Consider the following 18,155-nt stretch of genomic DNA (forward strand, 5'->3'; position numbering starts at 1 on the left):
ACGCTACTCTATTTTCTAAAACCATGATCATCCTAATTCCCCTTACTTATTTCATATGGAAACCCTTTATTTAGCTTTCCACAATTCCATTCCAAAACTCTCAAACCTGTAAGAGTAACTGTCAAATGATCGTGCCACTAAGGCACAATTCTAGGCAGTCTTTCTTGTGTTCTTTCCACTTAAACGATGAATTTTTAATATTAAACATTTTATATTTTCTAAATAATTGTCAATGTAACTATTTTTTTAACTTAAGAGTCTCATGGAATAATTTAGTGAGTGATAGTGAAAATGTACTTTTCATGATCACTTTAGTATCTCTCAGAGAATCAAACACTGAAATTGAGGGGGGAAACCCTTTTGTCCTATTTCCCAGTAAATAGTTACTAAATATACCAGAGACGCTGCTGCTGATTGCTTATAAGAAAAAAAAAAAATCATATAACAGGTACTATCAATAAAAGACAGCTATCATATCTTCTGGGTTGTCTCTTGAGTCACTTTCTGCCTAACTACATAGAATTTTCTTTGGAAGAGTTTCTTACACTCAGTTCATTCATTCTCTTTTTCATTTATTCTTTTAATCTCACTCCTTTACTTCCTAGTTCTCCCCATCAATCAATAATGAACCATCAGACCTTTTAAAATGTGTATAGAGCTACATAGGTAAAAAAGAGTTACTGAAACTCAGGTGCAGCAACTAGGCAGGGAGTTACACATGCAAAGAAACAACCACAATGCAGTGTGAATGCCAAGGGAATGGGGCAAGGGGAGGGGTCAAACAGGGGTGGGGGGGGGAAGAAAAACTGAGCAGGAAAAGATGTACAAGCTTTGTTTTAAGGAGAATGCGTTCATGTGGTAAAGAACAGAGGAAGGGGTATTTCTGGGAGAGGAAACAGCACACAGAGAAACATGGAAGTTCATGGGACTTCTGATAGACTCTACCCTGGTAGAGTTAAGGGAAAAGAGAGTATCCCATGATGCATCAGTATTGACAAACTCAGATCAGTTTAGGAGGGGCCTTCTGAGTCATCAATCGGTGTACACATTCACTGTTCAATGAATGCTTGCTTCACTCATGTTAATATCATAAAAGCCAAAAACTTCAAGTTTAATTCAAACTAAGAGATAGCTAAGGGGAAATACCTTTCCAATCTAAGATTTTCATTGTTCGCTCACAGTAATTCTCTGCTGATACATGGGTAATGATAGCTACACTGGATATTGAAAGAATGTTAAAGACCAAAAAAATGACTGGTGTTTATTTATAAACAAAAATATTTTAACAGGTTTATGCACATTTCCTAATATCATCCATGTATAGCTAAGATTTTAATCATAAACCTAATCATTCATACACTGTAATATCTGCATAATTAAAAAAAGAAAGATTTAACGTACAGGTTTACTTTTCCAAAGGATGCTACTTACCATTTTTGGTTTTCATTATTACTTAAGCATATCTTTGCTTTATCAATAGAATATGACATTTTTTAAAAAATTCAACCACTCAAACTCTGAGTTCTAAATGGAATGATAATATCTAGAAATAGATCTTGTACAGTTCTTAAGTTCCCTATCGACGTGAGGCTCACTAGTAGGCACAGTTACTATCTCATGAAGTGTTCCTTCAAATCCTGTTTGGGTAGTAGTCTTTAATAATGGGTAGTAAATATGTCAATTTGGTGAACTTCCACAAAGATATTTAATAGAAAATACATTTGCTTAAATTGTTTTTTTTCCCCAATTACCTGTTATTGTTTTTTTTACCCCAATTACCTGTTAGTTATAAAAGTGACACTTTAAGAGTCTCTCTTAACAAAAGTTCACTGTTTCCAAACTTTATACTTCACTTTGCAACATCTCCTATCTTATGCCAGGCTAAAAACTAAAGGGCAATTTGCACTTTTAAGAGATCTAAAATGTCTAATATGTATGGCAGCATCAAATATGTTTGGAATTTTCCTACCATAAATTCTGAATAATTATTTTACCAACAAATTGAGTACCTTCTTAAGAAGAGACTGTATGGATTAGATACCTGCATTTCAAGCTCTTGTTCTAAGAACTCTTCTAAATAACTGAACAAGTTAAGAGTAACATTATTAGTCTGTATGTTTTATATTTCATTTCTTTAGCAGGAATTAGTTTCCATGTTTACCTAGATATTCTAACTTCCCACTTGACCACAGCATAACAACAGATTCTACCAATATGTGGAATCACACTGTCCTTTTTGGAAAGTACATCATATAACATATTTTGCTTTATATCTCTTTTCGAAACTGGTAACTATATAGAGTACAATAAAAAGTGGAATCTATTTTCCTTTCCCAACTCTAAGACCTTCTATCTGGGCCAGACTTTGATATTTGCCCCTTGGCTGAGAATCCGCATATCCAACTTCACACTTAGCTGCAGTGAAGTAGCCCTGCAGGCAGGCCGACTTCAACGAACCACTAGTGGTATCATCATTAAAATCCTGCTGAAGGTCACCATGGTAACCGCCTGCTGAGGCTTCACTGCTGCACTCGGCATCTCCTAATCAGCTACCATGTGAAATGCAAATTCAGACAGTCTGAAAATTAGTCAAGAAGAATAGGGGATGAGGATGCAGATATGTGAAATATTCATGCGCTTCATGGAAAAAAGAAGACAGCATGAATGACACAACAAAGAACGGCCCCTGACATTCTTGCTATCATTTTGCATTATTGTTCACACCCTACTGTATTTCCAGGCCTATAGTTCTGAAGTTGGTTTTGTGAAATGCTATATTTATATTCTATACCCAAAATAGTAATTAAAAATGGCTAACATAAAAGCAATAACATCAAATAAAGATAATACTTCTAAATTATCATTACTGCTTAAAAGGTTTATTCTAATTACCTGAATATAAATGCCACAAAGCAGGAAACCAGACATCAGTGATGATCAATATCAAAACTACTAGGAATAAAGCTACTTATAACATCTCAGGACCACGAGTCTTTTACATACAGTAAAAATTCTTTACAGATAGTTATTCAAGCTATACTGATTCAATTTTCCATATATAAAGCTAAAACCTACTTCTAGTTATTTGAAATAGACTGACAACACTATCTAATAAGTTAACGTTATAATTGTTTTGTATTTTCCTTTTCCCCCTTTCCATTTTCCTTGGGCAAAAATCTGCAGCTCACGAGAAGGTGAGATGTCCTAGTTCAAGGCAGGTTTCCTCTGGGTATATCTCCAATGAGCTTTCCAAAAAAGAGCCACGTGGACACATTAAGTCACCTGAAACAAAGCTCTTCTGCAAATACCCTCCCCTCAAAACACTGGTAAAATCATGATGTATTTTCTTAACTGGGAAATATTTTGCTTATTGAAAACCCAGTGTTAGGGAGAGCCCAAACAATTCCATTTTAATGGGTCACCAAAACAAGCACAAGCTAGACTCAGATCTTAATAAAGCAAAGCCTCAATCTTTAATCCCATCCAATATACTTTCTAACATGTTGCAATGACAACCTCAAGACATTTCCCATAGGAATTTGACTGCAGCAGTATGGTGGTGACGGGGCAGGTACTGGCAGGGAGGAAGGGGAAAGCTGAAAGAATAAGGTGAGAGGTATGTAGCTAAGAACATTTGTTTTTGAAAACATGGAAGGAAGGGAACTTCTGCCAACAAAGAAACTTAAAATTACGAATCTGAGACTGTGAGAATGAGGAGTTGCCCTATTAAGCAGGGCATCTAGATAAGGTGATTAACCAGAGCCTGGGTTTGAGCATTAATTCTGCCCTCAGCTGTGTTGAGTATGCTGTGAAGTCGGCGACTGTTCTTAGCACACCTAGAAGTGGCCAATTTTACACCACATGCTGTGCTGGTGTTTCACACCATATTATGAATTGCATAGTCAACTATTAAACAGCAAGTGTCCAAGAGAATGAACACAAATGAAAAGTACAATTTCTGCCACCTTGCCTCATCATTTGTATATCCGTATAAAGGAAAATTTCTAAAAAGATAAAGACATAAGGAAAATGAACAAGAGATAAATGTATGGACTGAAAAATTACTCACTTCCTCTGAATAGTGATCTGAAGGAAGCGGTGGGTAGTCACACTGCTCGATCTTCTTACACAGAGAGTATAAATTCATTTTGTCACCATAGAATGGACTCTGTAATGCGGCCATCTGTAAAATGTCCCAAATAAACTGATGTAAGTGACACAGCAATTTTAAATGTGATTTCATCAAGTACATTATAATAGGCTAGAAATATTCACAAATACTTTAAGTTTTGGGGTATTTTGATTTTTTACAAATACCACCTTTCTGAGAATTATTTAGTAAGTTTTAAAAATCTTAATTCAATATCTGGTTATTTTTTTTCCCGACATTTAATATTCCCTAAAAGGGAGAAATGGTTAACTTATAATCATTTGTTTACACATACATCATATGAAAGAGTATTAAGAAAAAAAAAACATGAACTTAAAACTCTTTGCAAATATAGTGGCATAAAACAACCAGTCTATCTGTGAGAAAACAGACATCCCTGATACATATCAACTATGTAATTTCCAAAATATAACAGACTTAAACTGCAGTTACAACTGAATTGTAACCTAGTAAAAATTAAGAAACAGAATACATAGTATTTTTATCTAATATGATGTTTCTATGTTAGAGAAAAAAAATCTTCTTAATCTGAACACTTATCACTGATGCTCAAGTAGTTTACAATGAATTAGAACTTCTTTCCTCTGGATAATGTCTCAAAAATACTATGTTCAAAAGCACTACAAGTCATAGTTGCTACTTCAGAGCCTCCATACAAGATTTTTAAGCAGAAAAAAAAGACTCCGAGAATGAACAACTTTAAAAAAGACATTATTGAATTTAAATTTATTTTAAGACAAGGTTCTAACTTGACATTTAAAGTGCAAGCAAGTACTATCGTAAGCAGGGTTACAAACTAAAAATTCAATTTAAAATGTTCGCATCCTGTTCAAAACCTTCTAAATCTTTGAACCGCAGCAGCAAGAATACAACACGGAGGGTAAGGCTGCCCCAAAGTCAGTCACCCTTTTCTACATGTGCTAATAAGTTTGATTTTGGAAGGACAATGTGTACATTCCCCAGACAGGCAGAGTGTGTGTGAAACACGCTAGTCCATGCTGTGCTACTCAGTGAGCGTCAGCGGGGACAGGACAAGCTGAAAATGGCTCTCATCTGTCTTCTGCTGCTCCAGACAGACTTTAACTCCTTCGGAGCCTGAACCTGGAGCGGACGAGACTGGAAATCAAACCCACAAAGCAGTGCATTATATTTTCACCAAGCCCACATTTTATATAAAACTTACATCAACCGGTATAAAACCAGCTTAGGAACAGTCTTCCCCATGAAGAGGAAAAAGTAAAAAACAACTCAAAATACTCCTTAAAAAATGTCTGAGAAGGAATTTCTAAAAGAAGAACTATGATGATTATCATGTCCTTTGTTTAAAATGCAAGAATGTAATAAGAGAATATTAAAAATGCCACCTTGAAAACACATTTACACATATAAACTCTAGTCTCTTCATGCCTGTAGAAACCCTAAGTAAGTGTACATACATTCATTTTCATATGCTAGGATTCATTACAGTACTTTTGTCTCAATACTACAGTGTTAAAAAAAAAAAAATCTGAATGTCCCCTAAGGAGTTAAACAGGAATAGTATATTTTCATGCATCTCCTGCTTTGACAGATGAAAAATGTCAACTGTCCTGTTTTTATTTTCAAGCTTTTGCACTATTCATCTGGTTCATTAGTGCATCTCGATGCTGCCCCTGACAGCTGCTCGCCCTCTCCTCCCAGCAGCTGAATTTTTCAGGCTAATTTGATCCTCCACACTGAGACGATCGCTAGAATGATTGACTTGCTCCCTGACCTCCAGGGTCTGACTTTCCTGATTAGTATTCTGGGGGTGTCGGAGGGACGAAAGCCCACTGTCTGTCTTCGGGGCTGGTGGCAGCTCTCTTTTTTTTTGAACTGTAAGCCACCAACCTACAACCCTGTAAGGATGCAATTGCTGCGCTGAACAATAAAGGAAATGTGTAAAACCTACTTTTCCATGTAAAGGTCCGTGTAGCAAAAGCACAGCATCTTGATTTTAATTAGTAAAGTCTACTTTGTTGCATATCAATTAAAACTGTTCTGCTAGTTTTTTTTTTCCTGAGGTTTCAAGAATATTTGAAAGTCTAATTTTCTGTGTTTAAAATACATTTTCAAAAACGGCTTCCAACTCCTTCACTGTTAATAATAAAGTCTTAGTGAGATACAACGTCAAATATCTATATGTAATGTGATGGCCAATTTTTTAAAGTTAAATTACTGGGTATCTTTATTAACATTATACTGAAACGTAACTGGAAGGCAGTAAGAGAAGGAATTAAATAACTGGAAGGAATTAAATTTTGAGAAAAATTCTAGTTGTTCCAAATCATTTGCATGGTAGGACTGAGAAAATGAATTGAGAGGGAAACTAAAGTTAACAAAGATGAACACTTTAAGTCAAAATCACCCACAACACATAAAAATTATACAGGTAGGAATGTCCAAAGAAATAGTTATTATTTGAGTGGTCATAAAATGAGACACTGCCTTTCAAAGGCAAATTCAGAATGTGCAGAATTATTTCAGTTTTGAGCCGAGAGTCTGCTGGCCCTAAGAGAAGTATAAAAACTTATCTCAAAATACCTATCAACTGGACTAAACTTTTTCTTTTCATGGTTAAATTTAATTTTGTTAGTGGAAATCAGCTGTTTACTTTTAAGTGTATAAAGGGAAAATGCTGCTTTGATAATATTAGATTGGCTTGAAGGAATAGAAGGTTACTCACAAAAGTATGCAATATATTTAAATGTTCCAAGTAACTTTAAAACATTACAGTAGCTTAATACACTCAAAACAGTTCCTGTTAAGATTGTATCAAATTATTAACATGTTATGTAATATAGTGAGCATAAGTCTTTAAATTTCACATGCACATTAAAAACATGTTTTGTTTTATATTTCTTCATAATAAATTATCCTAAAGATGTTATTTAAGAACACAATCTCTTTTTTAAAACAGGCATTAGTAACTTCAGCAGGAGAAATAAACTAAATAATCTCAGGTACTTTATGGAAATTTTAATATGTAATCAGTGAATAATAACTATAAAGCACAAAATACATTTTTAAAATAAAGTGTATTTTATTTTATGCTCCATTTCCAAGTAATGGTGGAAATTAAAATAGATCACCTTGTCATGTATTTTTATTAAAGTCATGAAGGTAAGTCACAAAATATAGGATAATGAATAAATATAGGATAAATAAACTGGTTTATATCTTTCCATTTTAAATTTCTTATGTCCACATTAAACTATGAAAATGATTCCATGTATTATTTTCCTTTATTTTATTTTATTAAAAGTTTTATAGATAGAAAATCACCATGCAATTAAACAAAATTACAGAAGTCACTAGGCTTGAGATATTCTTTGATATGAATACTATAAATATGAAAGTAAATGTACTTATAATATACTTCCTCTTATCCATCCAAACTACTGGATTGCCTTTGCCAGAGGATCTACACGATTCCAACTTCCTTTGATAAATTATCACCAGGGGAACCAGGAGAGAATGGCACTTAGCTTTACTAATAAAAACTGTTCCTCATAAAAACTAAATTAAGTGATAACCTAGAATTATCTGCTTGCATACTATCCTTAAAGGTGAATTACTCTATGTAAAATTGAAAAAAAGCAGTTATAAAAATATTGACCATGCTTTCATATTATAAGTTCATTCCATTATATCCCTCTCTTGCAATGCACGGGATAAGCAAATTTTTACTAGATGTTCAAATGTATTTTTTATAAGCTATATAGAATATATTAGCATAAAAGCATTTTCTAAAATATCGTTTTCATCAAAGCGAACAAAAATATAGGACATAAATGTGTGGGTATATATAGTTATTAAACTCCTTTATAAAAAGCTATTAAAAAGTCAGTTAATTTATCATAAAAAAGTTGAAGTAAATTTATACTATAAGGAGATAGGAGAAATGTACTATAGTTAAGTAGAAATACATCAACATGGACTTTATCAATATTACCCACCTCGTACAGTAGACAGCCAAGAGACCAGATGTCAGATTTGAAGTTGTATCCATTTTCATGTATTCTCTCTGGAGACATGTAATAAGGTGTACCCACTGTAACAAACAAACCAAATACGACACATAAAAATGAAGATAAAACTCAGGTAAGAAATTAAAGACAGAATTCTGCAAAATAATACATAAGCATCAGAATATTGATTTTGAGAATACTCAGAACTTTGAAACTTCCTCTTTACTGTCTGGTCCTTAAATAGCACATTAACATCTAACTGACATTTAAAAAGGATGTAGTGAACTAAACTTTATTTGCTTTTGATTAATCCAGGGAGACTGTAAGGAGTACAAGTAAAGGCGGGGAAAGGAGAATTTGAACAAGAAAACCAACTCAAATGATTCACTTTGGTTTTACTATCTTTTTAAATGTGGCTTGCACCAGCCCAAATATTTAAGTATGAGAGCATTTTATTTAAAAGTATAGGGTAGGTAGCTAAATCATAATTATCACTCAGAGAAACATCCCTTAGGACATAGCTGTAATTCTTAAAACTAATAATGATGTGTAATCACTAAGCTTTAGTACCTTACTCCTACTATAGGGAGAACAGAACAGACTTTTGTGCATTAAAGGGTTTACATTACAATGTATATGAAAGGATATTAACATCTCTAGAAAACTATGAGTTATTGCTACTACTGAGACCTTTTCAGGAATACGATGCTCTAGATATTTTTGGCTTTGTTTGATATGCTAATGCTTTTTTCTCTTATGACTTTTAGAAAGTGCAAGCATAATATAAATGCGAATATAATAAACATTTATTAAACATTTTAAAATGAACAAAGGTGTGTACATTATACTTTGAAGGGCAAAAATATTTCAGTGACTTTCAAAGAGAGTAACTTCAATTTCAAACTTCGATGGCTATTATTTCACTGTCATTAGCCTAAGGCTTTTTGCCAAATAGCAAATCAAAAGTTTGCACACAATATGGAGGAATTTTACTTGCTTGAGGCAAAAGATACCAAAACACCACTGCTACTCACAAAGAGTACTCCTTTTTCTAATAATTTTCAAGGACTTCCCAGGACTTTACTGTAAATGTTAGTGTGAATGTAACCCAAAATTAACAGGGGTATTTAGTTAGAGGCAACAGAAGAGTAACACCACAAAGTACTACCCTTAAACTCTGTTTTCCAAAGGAATATAGCTACAATCTAAGAACTGGAAGTATAAACTGTACAGAATATGCAAGAGGTGAAGACATTGCAAACAGATTATTCACAAAATGCCATCTAGACTGGAATCCATTGTTAATAATAATGGTTAGTCCTTGTCAGAATGGATTAAAGACAAGTATTAAAAAGTGAAAATGAGTATGTGAACAGAAGGATAAGTTGTCCAATTTCTGTCAGGAATTGGCAGAAAAATCCTGAAACTTTCAGAAATAGCTACGTTTAAAGTATTTATACTGTTATTGGGTAAAGGAAACAAAAGCACTCTAGCTTTGGGAGTTTCAACCACTTCCACTGGTAGTTTGCATAAGTGACACCGATTACTGGAAATATTTACACACTTTCTCCATTCAAGGAATGATGGTAGGTACAGCAGGAATAATAAGCGGGCTGTGCACAGGCCCCTGATTTCAGGACATAAAGCAAGTGACTGGCAGTGAGGAATGTGCAGAGAGGCTTCACGGAATCCACAGGGGGCAAGTGAAAACACTGAGGCTGGAAGGTTCAGAGTTTACCAAAAGCAAAGGTAATTTTAACCAGGAGCACTGGGAAACCTGCTGATCCATTAGGGGTTTGATATGAGTGTGAAAGATTGATGATAGGGAAAAAGAAGAACAAATGCTAGCATTTTACAGAGATTAGACCCAGCATAACACCTTAACTGCAAACACACACAGATGACCCACATGTGAAGAAAGCACAGGGAAAAAAAAAAAAAAAAAGATCCAGAATTCTACTAAACTCAAAATATAAAAAATTTTCATCTACCTGAAAGCCATTTTTAGTGAGCTGCTGGAGATCATTACAAGGAGTTACATCCTGGGTGGACACTGCTACTTTCAACTCAGACACTGATTCTTCTTCATAGTATAAACAACAAACTTCATTATATATATAACTAAATGTGCAGGGTTGATTTTAACATTGAAATTATACATATTTTGAATATACAATGAAATGCAAATCTAAATATGCCACTCACCTCTTTGATCAGATTTCCAAAAACAGTCATGATGTAAGAAAGAAGGAAGTTTGAATTTTGCACTACAATTATCAGTTGGACAAATTCATGATAAACTTCTGAACACAGGTTTAAGAGGGGTGGGTTCCACTATCTCCCTCTCCATGTTCCTCCAAGTAAATATCTGCTCTGGACAAGGGCTCGCCTGCTGACTGACTGAAGAGAGCTTGAGCCCCATCACCTCAACTGATTTCACCCTTGTCTCTTTCCACCTAGCAGAGACCAAAAAGTTTAAATGCTCAGGAAAATCTGGAATACATTTAAATGCTGTGGCATATTTTCTACATCTCAAGATTAATGAATACGTAATTGTAATTATCTTCTAAAAACTTTCATTAAAAAATCCACACCAGCTGTGTCTATTATTACGGTAGCCTCAAGAATGTTGTGACTTCTTTCAACAGCTGTAGGAGGGAAAGGAGAGCTGTGGAGTGATATGATTAGACATTAAAACCATCATGCAAATTGCTAGGTAGTGAGGAATGTGAAGAGAGCAAGATGCATAATTTCACTAATCTTGTGAGAATTTATGGTTGTAAAATGGGGACATAGTTTACTATAGCAGATACTTATGTCATCTTACCCTATTGACATGAATAAAAGTAAGAAATGGATAACTATCAAAAATAGCAAAAGTGTGACATTAGAGGAAAATTGCTAACAAATGAAAATGCTCTCTGACTTTTATCTACAGTAAGTGTATTAACATTATCATTGCATTAATTAAGCTATTCAAGAAAAGTTATACATGGTATATACATTATCTACATTAAGTGTATTATGATAGCTGTTCTAACGTAAGAAATATTATCATTGCATTAATTAAGCTATTCGAGAAAAGTTATACATGGGGTATACTCTATTAACAATAATAAACCAAATGAAGATCCATTTTTGAAAGTGAAACAACGTGTTTAAGAGCACAGAAAATTTTGAACATGCTGTTATTATGGGAAATGTGGCTAAATTATTATCACATTTTACCACAAGCTATATATACTTATTGTTTAATGGTTTAGCTAAACGTTCAGCACTGTAATTTCTTCAAAGACTTGAATGAGAAAAAAAAATTAGAAAACACTGAAACGTCTTTTTATATAGTTAGATTTGGGCTGGTAGTTTGGTTTTTTAAACAAGGGAGGAAGGGCAAACCAGTTAAAGGTCAGAAAATCTGCTTCACATTTTACCTTTGCCACTAACTAGCTGAGACTGCTCCACTTCTTTTTTTATTCATTTTTTTCCCCCTCAGATGTAAGGAAAGTGATGCAGTGACCAGAAAAACAAAATGGTCTCTGACATTTCTTTTGCTCTAAAATTCAACTGTACTCATAAACACCCTACTAAATCCATATGGAAAATGAAAGTTAAATAATATATTCCATTTAAAACTATTATGTAGCACAGTTGAGCTAAGTGTTTAAAGTGACACAGTGAAAATAAGCAAATTCTCTTTAAAAATGCTGTCTCAGGATCTGAGCAAACTGCAGAAAAGAAAAAGTTTCAAACATTCCTTGTTGGGAAAATTAAAAGGATCCAAATCATCTTATACCTCAATTTGCTTGTGAAATACACACAAGTTTAGGGAATAAAATTCCTCCTTTGATGTCAACCCAGAAATTATGTTGGCAGGCATACTGGAGAAAGGCCAAATTTATTCCTTCATAAGGAGTATGTTATGAGGTCAATATGGAATAGATGGGGTGTTGGATCAATACTTCTATAAAAGACACCTATGAAATAAAATGTCATCTTTTATGTGTGATTACATTTAAAAGCTTTAATAATGCTAAGAGGAAAAAAAACCTCGCCCAGAAAATTTTATTGTTATCATTACTCTGCTCCAGGCACTGTGTTAAAGGCATTACATGTTATCTTGCATTATCTTGATAAGGCTTTAACAAATGTTAAACGCCCACTTTCAGGCACATGTTGTTACAGGTGCTGGGGAGACAGAAAAAATAAACAGGACAAGGATCTGACCTCAGGGGGGTTCACCTACTAGTGAAACAAGGGCTCTGGCATGGGGTAGCTTCATGATATGTTACTACTCTTGTCTTATTAGAGGGGACGCACAGGGAGACCAAGGAACTTTGCAAAGATCACAAAACTAATAAGGTGTGGGCCTGAAACTCAAACTATGTAGCCTAATCCTGGCATTTAAACTTGGTTACTTCATTTCACTGTGAAATATGACTGGGGAAAACAAACAAACAAACAGAAACAAAACCTCTTTCCAAATTCAGAAGCAGGAAATCTAAAATTCTCAGCATGTACATATGAAAACCTAGGAACAAGGGTCAACAGGCTACATGTGAAAATTATGTTGCTCTGCAGCTTCTCTGATTATTTTAAATGAATACTTGCTATGGTGGCTGAGAGGTTAAATGTGCACATTTTAAAATTAGATAATAACTTCTTCCCAGAGTAATTACTTAAGTCAAGAAAGGAGTGAAAATTAAAAATAAATCCGTGAAAGTAGCCTGTAGTATTGACTGAACATATGCTGCCTCACAGCTCCAAAACACCTTGACCTATGAAGGGGTAGAAGCCAAAGACAGACCCACAGAGAGGTGCTGAGAGAGGTGTGGGAAAAACAAGTGTGTGACCACAGGTGGCACTTGGCACCAACAATGAAACTGTTTTAATGGCCGGTTCAAGAACACTAATTTTCCAAGTTTAAATCAGAGGGATCTATCACACTTGGAAATAGTGTGGGGAACATGAATTATACACTCAAGAGACTCCAGTGTGAAAATTCTGCTATCTGGCTTGAATGACGGCCATGCAGCCACTCCGCTGGCAATATCACAAAATCAGAAAACCATTTGTCTCATGTAAACGGTAAAGAGGAGTTCAAACAGTTCTCTAATGACAACAACAATGTAATTTCCTCCCAAAGGGTTTCAAATATTTGTCTTGCGCAAGGATGAGTATCAGAGTTCTAGTTAGCTTTTTATTAAATGTGTATGTGTCTATTCCATGTCACAGTGTACAACAAACACGTAGCAACTAGTCTCACACATGCACATCTGAAAAGAAACCTCTTTCCCTTTCCACTTCTGGGACATAAGAAAAGCACGTAAGATGCCATATTGTAGCATTATTAGTCTAATTGTCCTCATTTGTTCTCCTACTCTCACTAGAGCAAGCGGTCAGACAGGGGACACTTCACGGTATGTGATAAATGCAATTTTGGTGCAATCAGATTTGCTGGACTAGCAGGTGACTACCTCCAATTACTTACGTTCACCTCTGAAGTATGTAAGGGGTTAGATTTTATAGTGTATTGCTTTTTCTAATGGTCTTGTTAAAACTACATTTTACTCACTCTCTATTCCAATCCATGATGGACTAAGACACTCAGAAGCAGGGCTAGCGAGTGCTAAGGAGAGAAGTTCTTTGAAGAGCAAATAAACTTTTGTCGATAATTTTAAAATAAATTCAACAATAAATGTTGAGTGAAAACAATAAGGAGAGAGAAAAACTTGTATGCAAGATTTATATTATGCCAACTGGGATATTTTTTTCCCTTGAAAAACAAATAAATAGAAGTCATAATTCAATAAAATACCTAAGAATGTCTGTAATAAAAACTCAGATTTTAATGACCAAACATCTATCCAAAGAAAAAGCACTCAATTTCAGTGATGCAAATGTCATTAAAACATCTGATATGTAAACAATTCCATCACAGCAGGCTTCCGTGGAACTTCACTCTCTGTCACATCTAGTAAAATGGGGTGGTAGGACTGTGGCTTCTGCCCTCGTGTGACACACCTGTATTATGTAATGTGGCAAAAAAAAAAAAAAAAGGGGGGGACTGCAAACAAGGCTACAGACCTTAATCAAAGGCAACTACACTGGACTGACAGGGAGAGAAGACATGCATGGACAGGAAATACTGTGTGACAGAGACTCCACCTGGTTTGGATCACACTGGAGGCAGGAATGAGGCCAGCTTGAAAAGGAGAGATGACCAAAGCTGACATACAGGAAGCAAACTGGACCCTTGGTCCCACATCTAAAATTTTTATTCTGCCAATAATCTCAATAAGTAGGAACAGATTCTCCTCTACAGGCTCCAGAAGGGCATGCAGTTCTCCAGACGCCTTAATTTTATGTGGTCATTCATATTGAATTACTGACCTTCAGCACTGCAAAATCATAAATTTATGTTGTTTGAAATCCCTGCATTTGTGACATGATAAGATAGCAAGGGAAAAATTAATGTAAATATGTTAATGATTCATGCATTGCAATGGGAGAGCAGAGCATCCAATTCAAAGTGCTGAGAGCCAATTACATACCAAGAACTTCACCGGGTACTAAGGTAGTAAAGGGCAAGAATATTTTTTTAAAGATATATTGATTTATGCATATAGTAGCTAGGTAGAGGCCAGAGGTGAGGGCAGTGAGGGGATTCACGAGAGACAGAGAGGGGAACAGCAGAGGAGGACTGGCTAAAACACACTGCTGACGGGAGCAGTGGGTAAGACAGGAGAGGTCTGCTGCGCCATAGAGGTCACCTCCCTGGCTAGGGATCGAACTCATGTTACAGCTGCGGATAATTTCATAATGCTGAGATTTAACCCCTTGTGCCACCAAGGAGGCCCATAGGAAGAACATTTTCTAAAAATTGTGTCTAGGAGCTCACTGGACCATTTGGGGAGGGGATGAGGAATATTTAATTGAAGGTTTTTACTTGGGGGTTGGGAGGTAGAAATAAAAGTGAAGACATTTACCATAAGAAGAATAAATTATATTCTTCTGTAATTTAAGTGCATTCTACTTGTTCTGTAAGACTCTAAACTATACATCACAACCTAAAAGTCTTTTTGAGAAAAATAGCTCATCTGCTGCCTGGCACTGAGTCCACAGTTGGTATTTTAAGTATGATAAAATCATTTTCTGTTATAAATGTTTTTCCCTTTAAGTGTATCTCTTTACAACTTTACAACATTGCTTACTATGATTTAAGGGAATAGGTTCTCACCTCCTCAGGTATATGTCACCCACCACACCCACCACCACAGTACCCATAGTGCTTTAACAACAGATCACAAAGTGGCTGACGGGTTGAATCTGCACAGTTTGACAATAACTTCCTCCCAGAGTAATTATTTACATCAAGGATGGAGTGAAAAAATTGAATGATGGCAACTCCCTTAGGCTACATATAGCTCCTTCTTCATTCACCACTAACACAAATTCTCTTTAAGAGAGTTGATTATTGGTCCTCCCTGGTGGCACAATGGGTTAAAGTGCAGCACTATCAAGCTAACCGCAGCTGCTTCAGTGAGAGTTCCATCCCGGCCAGAGAGGTGACCCACATGGCACATCAGACCTCTCCTGTCTCGCCTACTGCTCCCTTCAGCAGTGTACTTTGTCAATCTGCCTGCTCTACTCCTACTCTGGTGAATCCTCTCACTGCTCCTGCACCTCTGGCCTGTACCCCAGTTCTGTAGGCATAAATAATAAACCTTTTTTTTTTTTTTTAAAGAGTTGATTACCCGTCAGCTACAATGACCACAAATATGCCACAGAACAAGTAGAGAAAGGGTACACATCACATAAAAATATTTTTCTAAATTATTCTTCTTTATCTCATTGCATGGATAATGCTCAAATAATTTTTTCTGGTTCTCCTCTTCCTGGAAATGTGAGAGTATAACAATAAGTACTAAACATAATAAATTACATAGCATAATGGAAGACAGCATATGTCTTAAGGAAAATGAGAAATTAAAACAGGGTAAAGATCAACAATTCTGATGTTTACCTGTGGGTTGAGTGGGGGGTCAACTTCCATGCTAAATAAAAGTTCTCGGTTTCCTAGTCTGCAATTCCCACTCTACCTACTCTACAATGTTAAGAACAGAGAGGTAAATAAGCTTAAAATTCCTTATAAATTACAAATTTCTATACACATTCATTTGTTACTGGTGCTGCTGCTACTTGGTACCAACAGAGGAGTCCTCTGGGTCATTGTAAGAAATAAAAACACTTTCATACAATTTGACTAAAACTCACATATTTAGAATATATAAAAATTATTCTTTGCATTCTGTTCTATTTTTTAATATACAAAAACTGATCCCTTAGCAAGTTGCTTCTGGGTCAGAATATTTATATTTTCCCAAAGGAGACTAGAGTAATAAAAAATGGAATATTTCTCAATCTTAAAGCAATATAGCTGTTTAATCCAAATGACAGCAAATTATGTTTTCATATGTACATTCCTAATCAAAGTACAAAGGAAAAAAAAAACAGTAATTCCAGATGGAAGATAAATAACAACAAATCAAATAACAGCAAGAGAGAGAGAGAAATGTCTCTAGGTATTGATAGAGTGAAAAAGAAAATGTATGATATTGTGAACCAGGGTAGGAAGCCACAGAACCCCTCATCATCTCCTAGTTACATAGCCTACTTATCTCTCTGTGCTTCAGTTTCCTCAAAGCCAAAATGCACTCAACTTACGTACGTAAGAACTTACATATAAGAGAGCTAGGGAGTTAAATGATTGTGCAAGCTACTGAAATACTATGCATGTTATCACACCTCCATCTGTACAGGGAGCACCAAAAATGACTAATTTCTGTTTGAAATCACCAGACAGCAAGTCAGAAAAACATCTAAAAGGAGGTAGAAAAATGGGTATTGTCTTTAATAGAACAGCATGAAAACTAACATACCAATGTTTTCCAAATTGAAAGTCATACATAACTCATTAATGAGTTGTGAGAACAATTTAGCAAGTTGCAACTAGTATTGTTTTTAGTAAAATAAAACAGAACAGATAATATTATACTGCAATGCAGCTAAAATGAAAAACACCATTGCATAAAATTTTTGTTCCAGTATATGTGGTAAGTTGTCATGGGGTCTCAGTGTTGCTGAGGGTCTGTGCCAAGAAACTGAAAGCCACTTACCTAAATTGGCAAGGAGCTTGATGAGAGATCAGTCCTCATCATAAATTTTAAAGATGTAGTCATACATGTAACAAATTTTCTAACATCTGCTACATTTATAAGGTTGACGAGTAACATATGAAAAAAATGGCAAAATTCATAGGGATTTGTATATGATCCTACAATCAAGCTCCCTAGCCACCCACCACCCGTCCAGAGAAACACAAAAGCACTGGATTGAAAATCAGTGCTTACAATAAATTCATGTGTAAAATGAAAGGAGGCGGGGGAGAAAAACAAACAAACCTGTCTAGATCACAAATCACAAGCAGGGATACACTTTTTGATGAACTCAAAGTTGGTGTACTCTGCTTAGTTCTGGGTAGCACAAACTAAAAGGCACGTTGAAAAGGAAAAAAGACAACTTTGGGGACACACAAGAACCTGCAACAGCAGGTGGTTCTGGGGCCATTATCCTGAAGAAGGATGTTCTAGGCTGCTGCCTTCAGTAAAATCCACCTGCTCTCCTCAAAGGCACCTTGCAACAATGGGCAGACCACTGGACTTAGAATAAATTGTAAACTTTCCCACATGTGGCCAACACCTTCCTTCATCCCACTCTAGGAATCACTGCAGGCAGGCTCTCCTGTATCTGTCTCTTTGTACAAACTGCTCTTCAGTCAACCTGAGGTATTACTCCCCCAGGGCCTTTCCTAGCTGGCTCTTTTGCAGCCTTCTAATCTCAGTTCAAACATCACCTCCAGAGGCTACGTCTGACCATATCTTTTCTAAAATACTTTCCCTATCCATCACTCATGTTAACCACGTGATTAACAAATT

The 18,155-nt window shown here is 35.5% G+C and overlaps 1 protein-coding gene across 6 annotated transcripts in view; it reads right to left on the reverse strand.

Moving 5' to 3' along the window:
• The window catches only part of NEK7 (NIMA-related kinase 7), a 123,352-nt gene that overhangs the window by 15,398 nt on the left and 89,799 nt on the right, over window positions 1-18,155 (reverse strand). For all 6 annotated transcript variants that reach the window (XM_004685480.2, XM_012727002.1, XM_012726999.1 and 3 more), the window contains 2 exons: window positions 8,149-8,243; window positions 4,070-4,183 (listed from right to left, as the gene is read on the reverse strand). In XM_004685480.2, the coding sequence (XP_004685537.1) occupies window positions 4,070-4,183; window positions 8,149-8,243 (209 nt within the window). The remainder of the gene's footprint in view (window positions 1-4,069; window positions 4,184-8,148; window positions 8,244-18,155) is intronic.

The sequence above is a fragment of the Condylura cristata genome, unplaced genomic scaffold (genome assembly GCF_000260355.1).
Source record: "Condylura cristata isolate star-nosed mole 26May11 unplaced genomic scaffold, ConCri1.0 scaffold00018, whole genome shotgun sequence".
Taxonomy (NCBI): domain Eukaryota; kingdom Metazoa; phylum Chordata; class Mammalia; order Eulipotyphla; family Talpidae; genus Condylura; species Condylura cristata.